Below are 17975 nucleotides of genomic sequence, written 5' to 3' on the forward strand. Positions count from 1 at the left end.
AAGGAAGTGGTCCTTTCCAATTTTGTGATTTCAGTCTCGGGGAAAGGGACTTTAGGCTTTCTTAGTAATCTTTCAGGATCATCAACTGGAGGAGGAGGATTTGGGTCAAGGTTTGACTTGGTATATCTATTCGTAGCCAGTATCTTAACAGGGTCAAATCTATATGAAGTAAAAAACATGAGACTTTGAGAGAAACCAAGATATCTTCAAATTTCACAGTGAAAGAAAGTTTTCAATGGAGAAATTTAAATTGGTAACGATTGAAAGCTTACCAATGGAATGAAATCTGATTGAACTTGTGATTTGTAACCTTGTTCACTTTTTTCACAAGCTATGAATATCTTCCACTGAATCAGCTGGATCAGGATGCATAATTTTGTCTTGTTTGTCTCCTTGAAGCTAGCTCTACACTGTAGGCACTACCATTGCGGAATCAGCCTTTATGAAACTTAGTCCCATCATCCAGAGGACCAAATTCCAATGAAAACTAGTCGTACACCCAGGGAAAGTGAACCTTTCATTCCCTAGCAACAACACTAACATGTTATCACTCCTCCAGATCTCCAAGGCTAAGGAAGAGTCCAACTGAGGTAACCACAGACCAATCTTTTGACTTGGTAGCTAGCCCTACCACGTCGGAGAGGGCTCTCTCCAAAGGATCACAACCAAGAGGGTTGGATGGATTAGGGTTTTAGGCTAGATATAGTAGCTCAGGGTTTTGATTTGATTTGATTGGGGTAGTCACTAGATGAGTGAATTAGGGCAGAGAGTGAACTAGGTGAGGGCTTGAGAGAATCAAAATTGCAGAAATCTGATGGGGCAAGGTAGGAAAGTTACTTTGACACTTTGTAGTATATTGATGAAATGGTTTAGACTGGTGAGGTCCTAAAAAGAGCATCAAAATCATGAATTCTTTTTAAACTGAAGAAATGAAACAATTTGTGATGATTTTCCCAACACAAAGCATAGAAGATGTATTTTTATTATCACGCCTTGAAAATCAAACACATTTAGAATTGAAATGGATCATGGAAGATACAAAACATTCACACACATGTAACTAAAGAAGAAATAATATCAAAATACCATGCCACAGGAATCCCACCAAAATAGTTGCAACTCATCCAATATATTCCATGCCAAAGTCTGAAACACTAATACAATGTTCAATGGAGTCCAACCTATAGAATTGCTGAAAAAATACATGATGTAGGCCTCAAACAAACTCCTCCCAGCCATTAGGGGTCGAATCCATGAGAGGAGGAGTAGTTCCACCAAAATTTGAACTGATAGCTAGAGTGTAGGGTGGCCAAAGTGACTCATCCCTAATTACAATGAACTGATTCATTACACCTCATAGAGTCTATTTACCTAATATATTTACCTTAGGTAATAGTAAAAAGACCATAATTACATTTACATGATCAATTACATCAGTAAAAAGTTGATTTCCCAAGAGGAAAATTGAATCTAGAGAAGAACAATGAAAAATTAGGAAACTAGTCAAATGCGCAGCGTGACACTGGAACACGTAGCGTAATGCACAAATGCGCAGCGAAAACTTTGTTTTTTTGGTTTCACTTGTCCAACTTGAAAATTTCTCCTTTGTTGAGGTTGTTTGACCAAGACAAGAGCAAATGAGGGGCAAATGGATACCTTGAAGGCTTTCAATACTTGATAGCATTTGACTTTATTGATTTATAACCCATTTTCTAATGTTTTGAAAGTTCTTTTGAAACATTGCACTAATACCCTTTTCCTTGTGCTTTTGCTTTATAGATTGATCAATTGATATACATTGGGAATACTTTGACCTTTGACTTTTGGTCTTTTAGCATAATGGAACTGAGTTGTTAGCTTGAGAAAAATCACTTATTACATATAATAACATACAATTACATAAATATAAAAAATAGAAATGCATCTCTGTTTTTTGGAATAAAATTACAAACTGGAATGGAATTCATACTTGAAATTAAAATTAGAACCTTTGGAAACCATGGTTACATGCTTCCAAATCCTCTTTAACTGAAAAAGGGATATTATTTAGTTCACTCTCATACTTTTCTAGCCTTATGTAGTGAAATGGTGTTTTATTGGACCTTGAAAAAATGAAACCTAGAGACCTAATGAAAACCTTGAGTGAGCAGACTTCAGGTGGACTTGACTGACACAAAACATGATGAAATGAGCATTGATGGTCAATGTATGCTCAGTAAAACACATGAAGGTGGGCCAACAAATATTGATTTTCCGAGAGAGAGAAGGGATTTTGACATAAGGCTACCATCTGTGAGTAAATTTTCTAAATGAGGACCTAGGTAGAATGACAAAGATCTCAGAATGGGACCCTAATATGATATGAAAAGAGGAGTTTTGATCATTGATGACAGTATGAAAATACTGACTCTAACACACTTCATCATATTAAACTCCTATTTTTCAGCATGCCGAGTCATCACATAGTCACATCCACATAATAGCCAGCTCATTAAGACAATCAGCAAAAAAGGAAATTTAATTGATGTCTATGTTACACAGTAATTTGTCACCATCCCTGTTACTTCTCTTGTCGTACTTTGGAGGACTCATCCCGGGAGTTATAAGAAGTGACAAAGTCTAAAAACACTTGCATTATGTTCCCCTGAGTATGTACTTCATGTTCCCTGAAGACACCTTCTACAGATTATCCCTGAAAAGTGCTCTTTTTCCATTGTCGCAGGTCCACAGTATCTTACCCGCGCCAATCCTGGAGATCCTCAAAAGAGGGCGCGACCATTGGTGCTCTGTCTTAGAGCAACAGTCGCGCCAACCAAGTTTGGTCATGCTTTTTGCCTTAATGCACGCCCGACTGTTGTTTCCTTCATTACATGGAGCTTTTTTGAGGATAAAAAGTCAGTCTTATGTCGAGTTCTATCCTATCTCCATCTTTAATGGCTTTTGGGAATAATGTTGATCCACAATAGGTGTCCCGGTTCATCGTATCCTCCTCCCTTCTTCATCTATATAAGCTTGTCCTTATGCATTTGACAAGCTAGTCATGGAGTGCTAGATGTTGAGTTCTTGAGTTCTTGGAGGAATGCTAGTTGTGGTTATCATGAGTGATAATGAAGCATAGAGAGGTTATGCTGCCGGAGAGGAGATACATTGCAAGACACATATAGTTGCTCGCCCAGCCAGGAGAGGTTCAACGTCAGAACCTTGGTTGTAACTTTTCCTGTTTATTATTAATTAATGAGCGACTGCTATTATAGTTCCAATCTCATTGTCTATTATGGTGATGTGTTGATTTATTTCCTTTCTGACTGAAATATAGTTGTGCCTTGGTAGATTTTATGTTGGTATCTGTTTCTTCCTTTGCATGTGTAGGTGTCCGTTTATGATCTGCTGGAGCAAGGGAGCGGGAATATCAACTCTGCTTCAACCATAGCGTTGGATTCCAGGTTGGTCTTCTTAATTTACCTTTGATGCATAACTAGGAACTTGCGTGGCAGTGTGGTTTGATTGTGGCTAGTTCTGTTTTAGACTAGTGGGATCGCCTCTGTCCGCAGAGGGGATTTACCTATCCAACAATTTGGCGACTCCACTGGGGAGAAGCTATTTGGAATTTGTCTTGCATGTTAATTTTCTTCTGCTTGCTTGAGTGAATGAGCTTCCTGGGTTAGTTTTGAGTTTATTCTTTACTGTTTGACCCATCTGAGCACTGTCAACCCGACCTGAGGTCGTATTATTTATTTTTCTAGCCGGCAAGCTTAATTGGCGCGGTTATTACTCTGATAGTCGCGCCAGTTGGCACATGTTGCTCAAAAGCAACTCATGCCAATCCATTGGTAGCGCAAGTTGCAGGCTGACAGTCGCGCCAACCCTGTAAATTTTGCCTGTGTGTGGGTGGAAAGCTCTTTCAGTCTCTTTTTATATCTCTTACAGCCTCTGGAAGTGTGTTGAACCTCTGTTTGACTGGTTTTAGCCTTTATCCTTCAGTTGTTTGCTTATTTCTGTTGATTTTCGCCTCAGCCCTAGAACATCTAGTGACTTTGCATGTCTAGCCTTCTGTGGGAAGTTTCGGTCTCTTGATTATCCAGTCAGCTTGTTGGTTGTGTCCTGCACCTATCCAGTGATTTGTCAAAGCTTGATCTTCTATACTCTGAGTGATTCACTTCTAGCCTCTTTGAATTGACTTCATTTGAACTTAGATTACATGGTTCATTGAAAGTCTTTGTGTTTTTCCTTGCTTGCATAGCATTTTGGTGTTTCAGAGTTGGTTCTATTTCATTGAGTGAACTTGAATTGTGCATATCTCTTAAGATTTGTTTAAATGCATCATGCCATCTTAAAGGAAAGAAAAACAAAATATCTTTTGCATCATATTAGTTAGCGTTTATTGTTATTTGTTGTTATTAAAAAGAAAAAGAAAAATTTCATTTATTGTTATTAGCTGCATTAGGATCTTTGTTGTTTGTTGAGTGATCATTTCGTTTGTGTAAAGATCTAAACCCTCCTGTAGATAGAATTCATCGAATCAAATGGTATAATTTTGGCATATAGTTTGCATTTAAGAAGTTTTTGAGATATCACATACGGTAGGACCAAAAAACTGAAACATAATCGAAGATAAACTTTAAAATAAACTCAATGAACATAACAACGCATTGGAACATAACGCAAATACTCTAGAGGTCTAGGTTAGAGACGTGTTCCGGCGTCTTTAAACCTGGTAGTTTATCGTCGAGTGGTTGGGTGATTCCTCCACGGTGAAACGATAGGTGCCAATACGGACTTAGCTCCCACGTACCGTCGCGTATATACGGGAGACCCCACTAGGCTATTATCCTTTATCCATAGGAAGCCGAGTCTGCCGCCTTACAAGCCGTAATGCACTGAACACAGCATTTGGGAAGATTGACTGCAGTACGGGAAGTCCTTGGTTTTCATCTGATTGCCAAGGTGTATAAGCAGTTTTACGGATTGTTTGGTAAACCTTATACCTAGAGTCTCCAGAGTAGTCACTTTTGATCCTTTTCGGACTCCCTAAAAGAAAAGGTGCCTGTGAGCGTCTTGTCACTTCGTGCTCATTAAATATTCGAAGGAGACTAGAGTCATCTTTTATCCTTTTCTCGACTCTTAAAAAATGAAAAGGTTAAGTTCAGTGTCTTAAAATTTATTGGCCACGATAACATCTACCCAATTAGATTTTGTTTGCGTTAGCTTGAGTAGGATTATTTCTCGTTCAATGGCAGCCTTCCCGGCGCCCACCGGCCAAGGTGTTCCTCCTGATGGGAACCCTCGTCCATTTCCTTCTGTTGGAAATGTCGGTGTTCAGTATATCGCAACATTGTCTTTGCCTGGGTTGACCATTGGTTTACCCGTATGGTTGTTTTCAAACTCGGTGGTCTCGAGTGTGATAACTCCTGTTCCGCCACCACCTCCTCCACCCGAACAACACCATGTTGATTCTAAGGTGGACCCCTTCCCTTCTTCGCCTATTGCTGCGTCCTCATCTTCTACTTCGCCTGGTGAAACCTTGGATTTCAATAACCAGGTGGCTAAGAAGAAGAAGAAGAAGACCAAAAAGAAGAAGTCTCCTAAGGGAAAGGTCGCATCTACCACAAAAATATCTGAAGTGGAACCACCTTCTGCTCCTCCGCGGAAGGCTAAGTCTCCTTGTCGATTATGCAAGGAGGACCATTTTCTTTCTGATTGTCCCGGTATTCCCAGGATCCTCGATATATGGTCCCGTGACCCAACTCACCCCTTGTCGTCGCAGATCGATGATACCTTATCAGTTGGTAAGAGAAAAGGGAAGGTTCATTTCCCTTGTCGACTTTGTGAAGGTAATCATCTCCTTCGCCTTTGTCCACTTATGGATGAAGCCTCCCGTCTTTTGGAAAGTCTGTCAGCTCCCTTACCCCAGCTACCCGCTGGATATCAGCGTCTTTTTGCAACTGCAGATCATCTCTCCACTAACCAAGTGATCAATCATGATTCCTCTTTGGTCCAGCCTTCTCTTCCCGAACCTAGCTGTGCTCCGCCTGTTCCAGACCAGTCCCTGGTCGGAATGAGTATTGATTTACATTCATCATCTACACACCACTTTCTCATCGAGGATGAACCACCTGAGTCCAAAGCAAACGAAAGTCCAAAGTTCCAGATTACAGTTGACCCGGTCTTTCAAAAGGTCCAGCTTACAAGTGACCCAGTTTTGCCTACAGAAGTTCCATCCTTAGATGATCTTACATCTGAATCCAAACCAGACAAAAGTCAAAAGGTCCAGCTTACAAGTGACCCGGTTTTGCCTTCAGAATTTCCCTCCTCAGATGATGCTATCACTGCAAAGAATGAAGACCCCACCGTCCCAATTCTATTCATCAACATAGACTCTAATGATCAAGTGAGCATCCCTCTCATTCCTTCGCACCAGGAAGAAAGTCCATCAGAATCATATCTGGCTGTCTATCCAGTCCCACCTCCAAGCAACCTAGTTGTTTCCTTCAATTGGGATCAACTAGGAAATCCTCGGTTACCAGCCTCCATACCATTTCGAATTATAGTCCAAGTCTACCGCATGGTTATGGCCGGTACAATTATTGATGAGGGATCTCCTGTGAGTATCCTTTCTTCAACAGCTTGGGAAGCACTTGGTTCCCCACTGCTTCTGCCTGAGATGAGAAACCTTACAGGTTTCCATCGAGAAACCACTCGACCTTTAGGAATTCTTCCCAATGTACCTATCACATTAGAAGGGAAGACTGTTCAAATGGGCGTCATGGTAGTCCAAGGTCCGTTAGATTACAATTTACTCCTTGGACGAGACTATATTTATCACATACGTGCAATTGTGTCCTCACTCTTCAGAGTGATGTGTTTTCCGCATGAAGGAAGGACGATCAAGGTCGTAGACCAACTTTCATTCCCCGGTTCACACTTCACATATAGTCATCTACCATTCCTAAATGGTCTTATTTCCACAGGAAATGCCCCAACATCCACTCTGTCATTCTGATGACGGCAGTTGACCCGGGCGCGTGACTGAGGCCCGAGGGGGGCATGCATCCTCCTTCAAAATCGAGTCTTTCCAAGTAAACCTTCATTCCATCCACTCCGTGAATGCCATGAAGCTTGGGGGGCACGTACCTCGATTTGCATTATCATGCTAGGGGCATGCAAATTTATAGCAAGCATAGTTTTTCGTTTCAAGCTTGTGTAAACATGAAACCGAATCCAAGCAGAGTTCTCCATGGTTCAAGCTTGTGAAAAAAAATGAACCCATACCTGATTTACATCCCATGATTGCCTTTTTATCTGCTAAATTCTGCTAGATGAGCCTTGGTTGTTTCATTCCATCGCCACCATCTCTTTGGCCGATCATATGCTTTCACCTGGTTGTTTATCCTTTCCTGAGGAACTGCAGCGATGAGTGGTTTTATTAGCCAGCCTCTTAACCTTTACATGTTTCGAGCAAGTTCCACCATTACCGGAACCAGTTGCTACCCTTTATACCACTCGTTCCTTCAGGACGAGTCGCCTTTACGCTCTTTTCTGACTCGTAAAATATGAAAAGATTGCCGAGTATTTTTCCTTTTTGACTCGTTAAAGAAAATAAAAATGAAGGTCTTTTTTCAGCTCTTTTCTGACCATTTAAAGAAGAAAAGATTGCCGAGTCGCTCCTCTTGACTCGTTAAATGTTAATAAGGGGCGGTCGTTTTAAGTTCTTTTTGTCGACCGTTAAAACATAAAAAGATTACCGGGTTTTTGTCGTTTCAAACTCGTTAATGGTTACGAAGCGACGTGGTTTTGACCACTTTTTTACTTTTTCAGGTCGAAATCACTAATTATGAAAAGTACTCCTCGATCGTAATGATCGGGCGGTTCTTTCGGGTATTATTTTATACTTTTTCGGGCCCGAGAGACACAACTTTACGAAAAAGGACATCCCTGGAGTTTCCTTTTCTGCTGTCTTTTCAAACTCTCTAAACATGAAAATACGCCGAGTTCTTCCTTTGTCAGACTCGTTAAAACTTAATGACATCGGATTTTTTCACAACGCAAGCATATGCTATCCCCATCAAGCTTGTTAAAAATAACTGGGGTACTCGCCAGAAATGGCGGGGGGAAAAGAAAATTTTTGAACCATAATTATTACCGTGACGGCAGTATGTCGCTCTTGAACATGGCACTTTTCTGCTTTCGTGTCCAGGGTAGGGATATCTCATCTCATATCTTTCACTTGCTTCCATGGACTTGGGTACCTTATTTGACCTCTCATCCACTCATTGCCTCGTCATCATGACCTTTGATACATTGATGTCAAATACTGCCGATTCCATTAATGTGCCGCCGATATGTTCAAGAGAAGTTGACCTCTGCAAAGAAACAACCTCCCTCTGATAGTTCGCACAATCTTGATTCACAACATTATCTCTCTGTCTCGTGTCGATGATGTGGGAAACGTTATGGCCCACCTTCGATCAAGGTCACTTCCTGTCGACTTCAACTCATTATCCAGGAAGTTGATCTAGAGACTCCTTTCCGGTGCCTTGGAGCCTGCATGCCTCAATGGCAGGTTCTTCGTGTTCGACGTGAGGTTTCCATCATTGACCTCCGATCGAATGATTCTACGGGTGTTCGACTTCAGATCATTAATTCACACGCCGTAGATTGTACCTATAGTACCTTGAGGGCCATTGTCATTATTGGTGGTACCTCTCGCGTTTGTTAACAGTTTCCACTATTGACTGGTAATCAGACGATGTTCATGCATGTTCGAATTCAACTCATATATTCACATGCTTGAACTTGTACTCTTGTTCGGGTCGAGATGGAGCGCAAGACCCTGGATTGTGTCTGTTGTAATCCAGGCGTGATTCTTGATACTTGACTCGTTCACTGGATGGCTGCGACCATACCTGAGTCAATTCATTGATCCTAACCAGATGGCTGTGTCCATACTATGGATCTAGACTATTTATGTACTCTCTTATGGATGGCTGCGACCATACCAAGTACATCATGTAATTGAACTATCAGTCATGTCTCTTAACACGGATCCTCGGCGGCAGCTCTATATGTGTTCTTGTGTGTTCTTGTAAAGCATTTCACCCCTCTCCACCTCTCGGACCTCATGCTTTAGGGGGCATCTGTTACACAGTAATTTGTCACCATCCCTGTTACTCCTCTTGTCGTACTTTGGAGGACTCATCCCGGGAGTTATAAGAAGTGACAAAGTCTAAAAACACTTGCATTATGTTCCCCTGAGTATGTACTTCATGTTCCCTGAAGACACCTTCTACAGATTATCCCTGAAAAGTGCTCTTTTTCCATTGGCGCAGGTCCACAATATCTTACCCGCGCCAATCCTGGAGATCCTCAAAAGAGGGCGCGACCATTGGCGCTCTGTCTTAGAGCAATAGTCGCGCCAACCAAGTTTGGTCATGCTTTTTTCCTTAACGCACGCCCGACTGTTGTTTCCTTCATTACATGGAGCTTTTTTGAGGATAAAAAATCAGTCTTATGTCGAGTTCTATCCTATCTCCATCTTTAATGGCTTTTGGGGATAATGTTGATCCACAATAGGTGTCCCGGTTCATCGTATCCTCCTCCCTTCTTCATCTATATAAGCTTGTCCTTATGCATTTGACAAGCTAGTCATGGAGTGCTAGATGTTGAGTTATTGAGTTCTTGGAGGAATGCTAGTTGTGGTTATCATGAGTGATAATGAAGCATAGAGAGGTTATGCTGCCGGAGAGGAGATACATTGCAAGACACATATAGTTGCCCGCCCAGCCAGGAGAGGTTCAACGTCAGAACCTTGGTTGTAACTTTTCCTGTTTATTATTAATTAATGAGCGACTGCTATTATAGTTCCAATCTCATTGTCTATTATGGTGATGTGTTGATTTATTTCCTTTCTGACTGAAATATAGTTGTGCCTTGGTATATTTTATGTTGGTATTTGTTTCTTCCTTTGCATGTGCAGGTGTCCGTTTATGATCTGCTGGAGCAAGGGAGCAGAAATATCAACTCTGCTTCAACCATAGCGTTGGATTCCAGGTTGGTCTTCTTAATTTACCTTTGATGCATAACTAGGAACTTGCGTGGCAGCGTGGTTTGATTGTGGCTAGTTCTGTTTTAGACTAGTGGGATCGCCTCTGTCCGCAGAGGGGATTTACCTATCCAACAGTCTATCAATAGGTTGAAGATGTAATGATACTCCAGCAAATCTAGCATGCAGTTGGGGTTGGTTATCTACATCAACAGAAAGTGGTTATAGATTTAAAGCTAGTAGATTCCTAGTTGAATTCCAACTATTGCAAAACAGAAAATCCCTACGAGGACTTTGTTAGTTAGAAGAAAAGTAGGAATAGTTCTCTGGAGTAGTGGATTGAATTTGGCCTAGGTGGCAAGATAATGTAAAGAGATCTTTTCTCTCTAAATAAGTAGGTTTTTGACTTTGAGAAGGGTTGACGGAGAATGTGAAGAACTGACCTTTTGTAATCTTTTGATCCTTTAATAGAAAATTTGCAGCAACTCTGTTTTTGTACTTGAGATTCATGTTATGGCTTTCATGTATTTTTATCATGTTGTTTTCAGTTTTACATGGTATCTTGAGTACTTGGAAATCTTGCCAAACTGCTCCAATTTCCCTCATTTACTATGTATGACTGTGAATGTTAATTTGATATCAGTTTCAAAGCTATAGATGCCTCAACTTCCATCAAACACTGTTGTTGGCCATAATTTATTTTAATTTGACTCCATGCCCAATGGTGGCATTCATCACATTTTTTTTCACCTACAAAACCACAAAAAGAGATCAGAGTTAGTCATCTATTATTTGAATTGTTTCAAGTAAATTTGACAAGTATTTTTGAGAGAGCCCTCTCAGATTGGAAGGGATACCTTCCATTCCAAGTGGTCTGAAATAACTACACTAGGTTAAAAGTTGAGACAACCCAATTCTTTCTAGCCCAGTGATAACACGAGCTCGTAAACAAAATAATAAGCCTACATGTCATTGGGCCTTATAAGAATCCCGATGAAGTCCATAAGTTCCATAATGGTGAATAAGACTTCCAAAAGTAATGGATAAGGGGTTGGCCCCTTGTTCTCCACATAATAAACCTGTGGTACTCCCAATGGGTGTGAGGGCACACAAGTGATCTCATGTGTCTCCAAGTAATTCAAAGATTCCTATATAACATTTGTAAGGGCTCAAATGATGGTCTAAGTGATGCGACATCAACATACAAATCTTGGGTCATCTTCCAAGTGCATGGTACAACTTTTGGGTTGGTTGGGCAGAGGTGAACCGGGTGCATCTTCCTCGTCCAATAGGTGAATCTCGAGCAATCTCTAAACATCTTTTGGGATCCATGGAGTGTTGTTTACTGTTGTGGAGGCCCATGGCTCTCAACACACCCTACATGTGCCAATGTATCTCTCTGGAGGATTATGACCCTGTATAGGGAGACCAAACTCAAAATGGAAACTACCTGCAATCCTGCATAAGATCTAATGAGTCCCCTAGCCTTTCAGTACAACAAGTCATCAAGGAAATCAAGTAAAAGAGCTTACAAACCATGGACAACAGGCGGGGACTTCATAATGGCATGCCCTTTCATAGTGGGCTTTGGCATGTGCTATTGTCTTCAGAATCCAAATGGTGTTAACCAAATATCCTATTAGGTGGTTTATATTTTTAAAGGGGATAGTATGTCCAAGATACATCCTTTAAAGGGCGATGACATGTGATAAAGAGATGAATGGAGTAGGGGATGAAAAGGGGCAAACCTTGGGCTACATGCTGGGGTACAAGGGTAGCTAATAAAAGGGAAGCCCACACTTGGGTATATGATGTATAGGAAAGAGAAATTGTGGTACATGAGGTGCCCCGACCTTGATTTTTCCACCATTTTTTATATGCCTTTTTCATTTTATGATTTTTATTTAATTGATTGCTTGGGGCTCAAGGGATAAAAGCATGTTGTGTGTGATATAGCAGTGGATACCACCTTTAAGGTAGGACAGTTCATTTCCCACTAGGGGTTGGGAAAATCATGGGTTCATAAATGATAAAGGAAGCTCATCTAGGGCATGTAGGAACCAGGGTTATGGCCATGATGATGGGGTAGAGCTCATGTTTTTACTTTTGCCCACGTGCTAAATGTGTTTGTCCCAATAATATTTTGCATTTTGTGGTACATCTTCCTGTCGAATGTGGCCAATTATGCTTTTATCCTTCTTTTCAGCTGCATCAATCTCTGAGGCATCATTCCAGGCCCGACCCAAGGTGTGGTCAAGGGGAAGGGGAAGGCTAACCCTATGTGGACCTAGTGGAGGAATGTGGACTCAGGTGGGAGAAATGGTAAATGGGGTTTGTTGTCGCACAGAATGTCTAGGCACCTCAACAACGTCTCAGATCGGAGGTTGTCACCCTAATCCCCAATCTCTTTGTTTAAGTTGTCTCCCAACAACAGGCTAAGGGGGTTAGGCCCTACGAAAACAGGATGAAGGAGAACTAGTTGGGAACCAACCAGTTCAAGAAACACAGTCAAGCGACCAAATACATGTTTTAGGTTTAACAAGGCTTATAGGATTCAATTGGATTTAAACGATTGATACTAGTGCCTTATGGAGTCAACATTCTTTCTACGAAATTTAGGACCAAGTAATTGATTAGCCATTGTTGCTTGGATGAATAACTATCTTATATGAAATGCAGATTCTAAAACTAATGTGAGATGCAAGAATCTTGGTTAGTTAAATGTCTATCTAAGTTTTAACCCATCAATCCTTTCTATATTGAGCCTAATTTTGTAGTAAATAGAAGAGACAAGATAAGGTGAAGCACACTAAAGTGTGATTAACAATACCTCTCCTGAAAATCTAACATACCCGGTGCTTCTAGCATTGCAAAGAGTTGTGGCTCTGACGACTGCAAGGTCATCGTTTTAAGTACTGTTAAAAGCAGGTTTCTCAAGCAAAGATGGATGGGTATCTATTGTTCTATCGACCAAGCTTATGCTTAGAAGTAAATTTTAATTATGCAAAATTAACTTAATATGCAAATGTGCGAGATAACTAAAAGATGAGATGAATTTAGATTCAAGGAATGAAAGCGTTTATGCCATGGTATGCTTCAGAGTTATAAGAAAAAGCCTTTAATCGCCCAAATAAATATTCATTTTACTAGACAAGAACTGAACGATGAACTTCTCAGCAATATCACGATATAATGCCCAATTAAACCACAAGCTTATCACTTCAAATATTTTTAATGTGATTATAGCTTAAAGAGAACAAAAGCTTCTTCACAATTTAATATCACTGCCAATTATATAGAGGCTCAACTACTCAATCTAGGAAACAAAAGATATGCAATTTACTAGAATTCCGTGAAAGAGTACTCAATAATTACTTGAAAATTTCCCAAAAAATTAATATGCAATAAATATCCAATAATTCAAGTAATTAAACCACGTTTAGAATTAATTAAATAACAAGCAATCTCAATAGATGTCAAGCATAAAAACACCCTTAGTATGCAAAAAGACTTAAGCAATTAAATTTCAAAATTAAATACCATGAAGAACCATGAAATTCAAATGCTAAACACTTCAAACAATTTTGGAATTAAAATGATTTTTCTTAAGTGACCCAAATCTAAAAAAAATTATTGTTTTTCTATAGTCAAACTTTAGAGATAATTTAAAAAATATTTAAATTTGTTTTGACTATAGAGAATTTTAATGTTTTTTGAAACACCACAAAATTTTCCTTTTAAAAATTTAAAGTCTCAAACCTCTAACACAAAAAAAACCCAAGAAAAAAATTTAGATAAAAAAATTAATTATTCCTTCGACAAATTTAATGAAAATTTTAATGTGGCAAATGCATGAATCAAAAGGCTTAATTAATTAAATTTTTAATGGGCGAAAGACCATACAAAAATTTTAATTTGAAATATTAAAGCCTTCCTTTAGAATTTTTTCTTTTTTATTATTATGGAAAGTTAACAGCCACAAATGAAAATTGTTTTTGTTTTTGTTTTTTGTTTTTTGTTTTGTTTTGTTTTTTTAAGTTTTGTTTTTTTTTTAAACAAAATCAAAACAAAAATTAAAAAATGAAAAGCAAGCTCAAAAAAAAAATTGAATTCTTTTGTGAGACTCAACCCTAACCAAAATTAACACAGAATAAAGTTTAAACTTTTATATTTATGCTTTAAAATTTTCTCTCAGAAAAACCTCAGATTTGAAACCCTCAGACTTAAAATAATTTTGAATAATGTCCCTGCAATATGGTACTAAGACGAGATCTTGCGCTCGAGGGTCTAAATCTAGTTTCAGATTAAAAATTTCCTTCAGATCCGAACCTACAAAAAAAAAAACTTAGATCCCAAATATACAAAAATGAATAAAATCTCAAAACTCAAGTTAGAAATTTTTTAGATCTATACAACATAATTATAGATCTATGCAAAAAGGTTGCAAATCTATCAGATGTGAGGAATATGAGTCCAACTTCGCTCCAGGTCTGATAATCTAAAATTCTTACTAGCCAAATTTATCAAATTTTCCACAAAATGTTTAAAAGATTTTGATTTTTTAGAGAGGCAGTAGCCCAAAACCACCCTCCAGAATTTTTATTTATTATTGTTAGATAAATCTTGGAGCTTATATGAAGTAGGTTCTTTAGAAAATATATGCCAAGAGTTGGTTGGTCCAACCGAAGACTATCCCCAGATGCTCAATAAAAACTTGAGATATTTTTTGCGAACACTAGATCAACCATCAAACCAAGTAGAGAAATAGAACAATAAAATTTTGAAGAAATAGAGATACCTGCTATTTCAACCAAAAAAAAAAATGTTACCCTAGATACAACAAACTGAATAAAATAATTGTATTTAGATTATTCTAAGAGAGCTATTGATTGATAATTTTTACACAATAGTAAGCAAAAATTAAAACAATGTTACCATAAATTCACGAAAAGGAACACCACCGCAAGTTGAAACCCTAAAGACTTTTGCATTAATTCAAAAAGTATACAAGAGAGCTTGAGAGCTTAGTACATGATTCAAAGATTGGATTAAAAAATAGATTGACATCGACCTCTAATTTATATATAAAATCTCCAACGACTGGTTGACTTGATCCTTGTGAAAGTAATCTCGACCGTTCATAAATATTTAATTAATCCTTAATCTTCGTCGTCGAAATTATTTATTTTTTGAGGAAAATTTGAATTTTTCATTTAATTGATTTTTAATTAACTCAAAATTAATTATTTTGAGTTAATTTCTTTAAACATTTGACTTTGATTTAACCACCAAAGCTCAATGATTCAAAATTTCTAGATTTCTTCAATATTCCCTTGGTCGGAGACCTCCAAAAATTAACTTTTTCAAAACTCAAGAATTTCACCATTGGAGAATTTAATTTTACCTGCGACATAAAATTAATTAAATTTCTTGCTTAAGATTTTAATTTAATTTTGCTAGAAATTTTAATTAATTGACTAATGAGGGGATTAATAATTTTCCCAACCCTCTAATATTTAGTCATGGTGTCTAATTATGAGGGATCATGCACTAAATATTTTTTTACATGAAGGGGGGAATCCGTTCGTTATAGACCCTCAAATATCTACCCAATCCTGCGACTCAAAATATGATCTAGTATATCAAGTAATTTGTAATAAAATAATTTAGCCAATTAGCTAAGATTATTTTCAAATTACTTTTACAATGACTCAATAAAAAACACTAGGACTCACTTATTATCTTGACGAGAAAATCCACCCTAGCTTTGGGGTGAGGTTGGAGGGAAGAACTTTGTCGATCATTTGTGTCTAGAGACACAGATGAATCAGTGAGACAAAAAACCTCCTAGGATAGAAATCGTCACCAAAATATTATGCTTACCTAGATTGTTATATACATGATGGTCTTACTAAGATCATTTACATTATAACCATGCAAAATGAGTTTACATCTTTAACAAATTGTTGACTGATGATGAAATCTTAATGATGCAAATACTCGAACATGATAGATCCCTTTTGCGAAAAAAAAGAATGTACGGCTATGGGTTCATTGACACAAAGGGGTCAATATCTGTCTCTACTTGGGGACACTTTGTTTCATCAAAGGAATGTGAGAATCCAGAATCTACACCCAAACAACACATAAAATTACATAAGTAGCGTCCATCCAAATATCATCATATAACATTAAGCATATGAAATAAAAGTTCTTGTAACCATCAACAATTCTACTAACTTGAAAAGTAAATCTAATCCTAAAACATGAATGAAATGTTAGAAATACAATACAAAGGGTGCTCCATAGCATCAGATGTCATCTTAGAAGAATAGCTTGAGCATTTGACCATTTGCAGGTAATTCAAGTGGTTCACCATCCAATCTGCTCAAGTGGAATGAATTTGGTCCAACGATGTCTCGAATAATGTATGGTCTCAGCCACAAACTGTCAAATTTCTTATGTTTTCCTAGTTTTTCATTATTGTGATCCTCAAGAAGTACCATATCTCCAACTTGCAAAGATTTAGATCGAGAGGATTTATCAAAACTTCTTAATGTTAGATTCACTTTTACACATATTATCAAAAGAGTTCCGACGAGTTTCATCCAACTCCACAATCAGATCAATTCTATTTTGAACAACATTTTTATCAATAGAAAAATGTTGAAGGAGTTTGTAGCGTCCAAGAACTGCTTTACTTTGACACCCTTCTTGCCCATATTTCCTCATTTTTCCTATTGTTATCACGAAATAAATGCAATAAATATAAGGTTTTGTTAAGGTAAGCACACATATGTCCTCTTTTTCATATTTTGTCCATATGCCTTATTGTTTTATTAAAGTTTGCATTTAACTACAAAATTGACCTGATTCTGCAGCTAATCCACAGATCCGCAGCTACTTCCATTGTTGACAGGGTTTGAGTGTGCTAGCTTAGAAAATGAGTATATGGGTAGATAGATAATGATCCTCTCATGGATTTCTTCATTTTTACTCGAATGAATCCATCAATATAATCGCACTGCAACATGGTCAACCATGACAGTCAACCACAAGATAATCTGTCGAAACAGAGTCCGAGTTTCAAGAGATATTGTCGATTTGTTTTTTCAAATAGAAAATCAATGAATAAGTGATATGATTTGGTTTGATAAGTATTGTAGCGAAGATATTTAGGCTTGAATTTCTCATGTTGTTAATTAAAAAACTCTATAAGAACAATGGTCGTTCTGTGCTTCGGGGCGCGCCACCATATGTAATTATGAAAGCATCATGTTGAAACTATTTTCCGATTAATAGATCTTGGTTCATACATTTTATGTTGCGTTGATTAAAGTTTTTGACTACCTTGTGGAGGACCCCTGCGTGCAGATCAGGTCTTTGACTCACTGCAAGTATATTTTCTTTTGTTTCTTAGAATTAATTTGTGGATGCTCTGTTTTATATTTTTAGGATGCAGTCCAATGGAGTTCGCAATCAAATTGATATCTGCATCGGTAATTTTGTTTGCTTTATACTTAGCATAACTCAATCATTTCATTTGCTTTATACCTAGCATAACTCAATCATTTCGTTTTCTTTCTACCTAGTATAATTCAGTCATTTCGTTTTATAGTTTCACTATTTCATAGATTAGTACTCTCGTTCTTGCTTTACTTTTGCATTGAGTGACGCTGCAATAGTTAAGAGTGATAGTGTTTTCTTAGCAATTGAATTCAAGCATATTTCATTTTCCAATTCGATGAAGTAGGATCTCCTTCACATCATTCCATGCTTTCATAATTAGCCTAGTTTAGTTGCAGCGTAAAAATCCAAACATAATCAAAAATAGTTTAACAGAGTAGAGTTAGGATCATTATTCAACTACCCCACAAAGTTCAATACAATTATGATTAATTTTAGAATAACCAATTAAGAAATCTTAAAGATAATA

At 37.9% G+C, this 17975-nt stretch overlaps 1 protein-coding gene across 1 annotated transcript in view; it reads left to right on the plus strand.

Annotated features, from left to right (window-relative positions):
- Positions 1-17204, plus strand: part of LOC149222526 (reticulon-like protein B12) — a 293109-nt gene extending 275905 nt beyond the window's left edge. The window contains exon 5 of the mRNA XM_089385497.1: positions 16921-17204. Coding sequence (XP_089241623.1) covers positions 16921-16955 — 35 coding nt within the window. The 3' untranslated portion in view covers positions 16956-17204. The remainder of the gene's footprint in view (positions 1-16920) is intronic.
- Positions 17205-17975: the final 771 nt, after the last annotated feature.

This window comes from Pinus tabuliformis, chromosome Q (assembly GCF_031772625.1).
Source record: "Pinus tabuliformis cultivar Carrire ecotype Pingquan chromosome Q, CPIR1, whole genome shotgun sequence".
Taxonomy (NCBI): Eukaryota; Viridiplantae; Streptophyta; class Pinopsida; order Pinales; family Pinaceae; genus Pinus; species Pinus tabuliformis.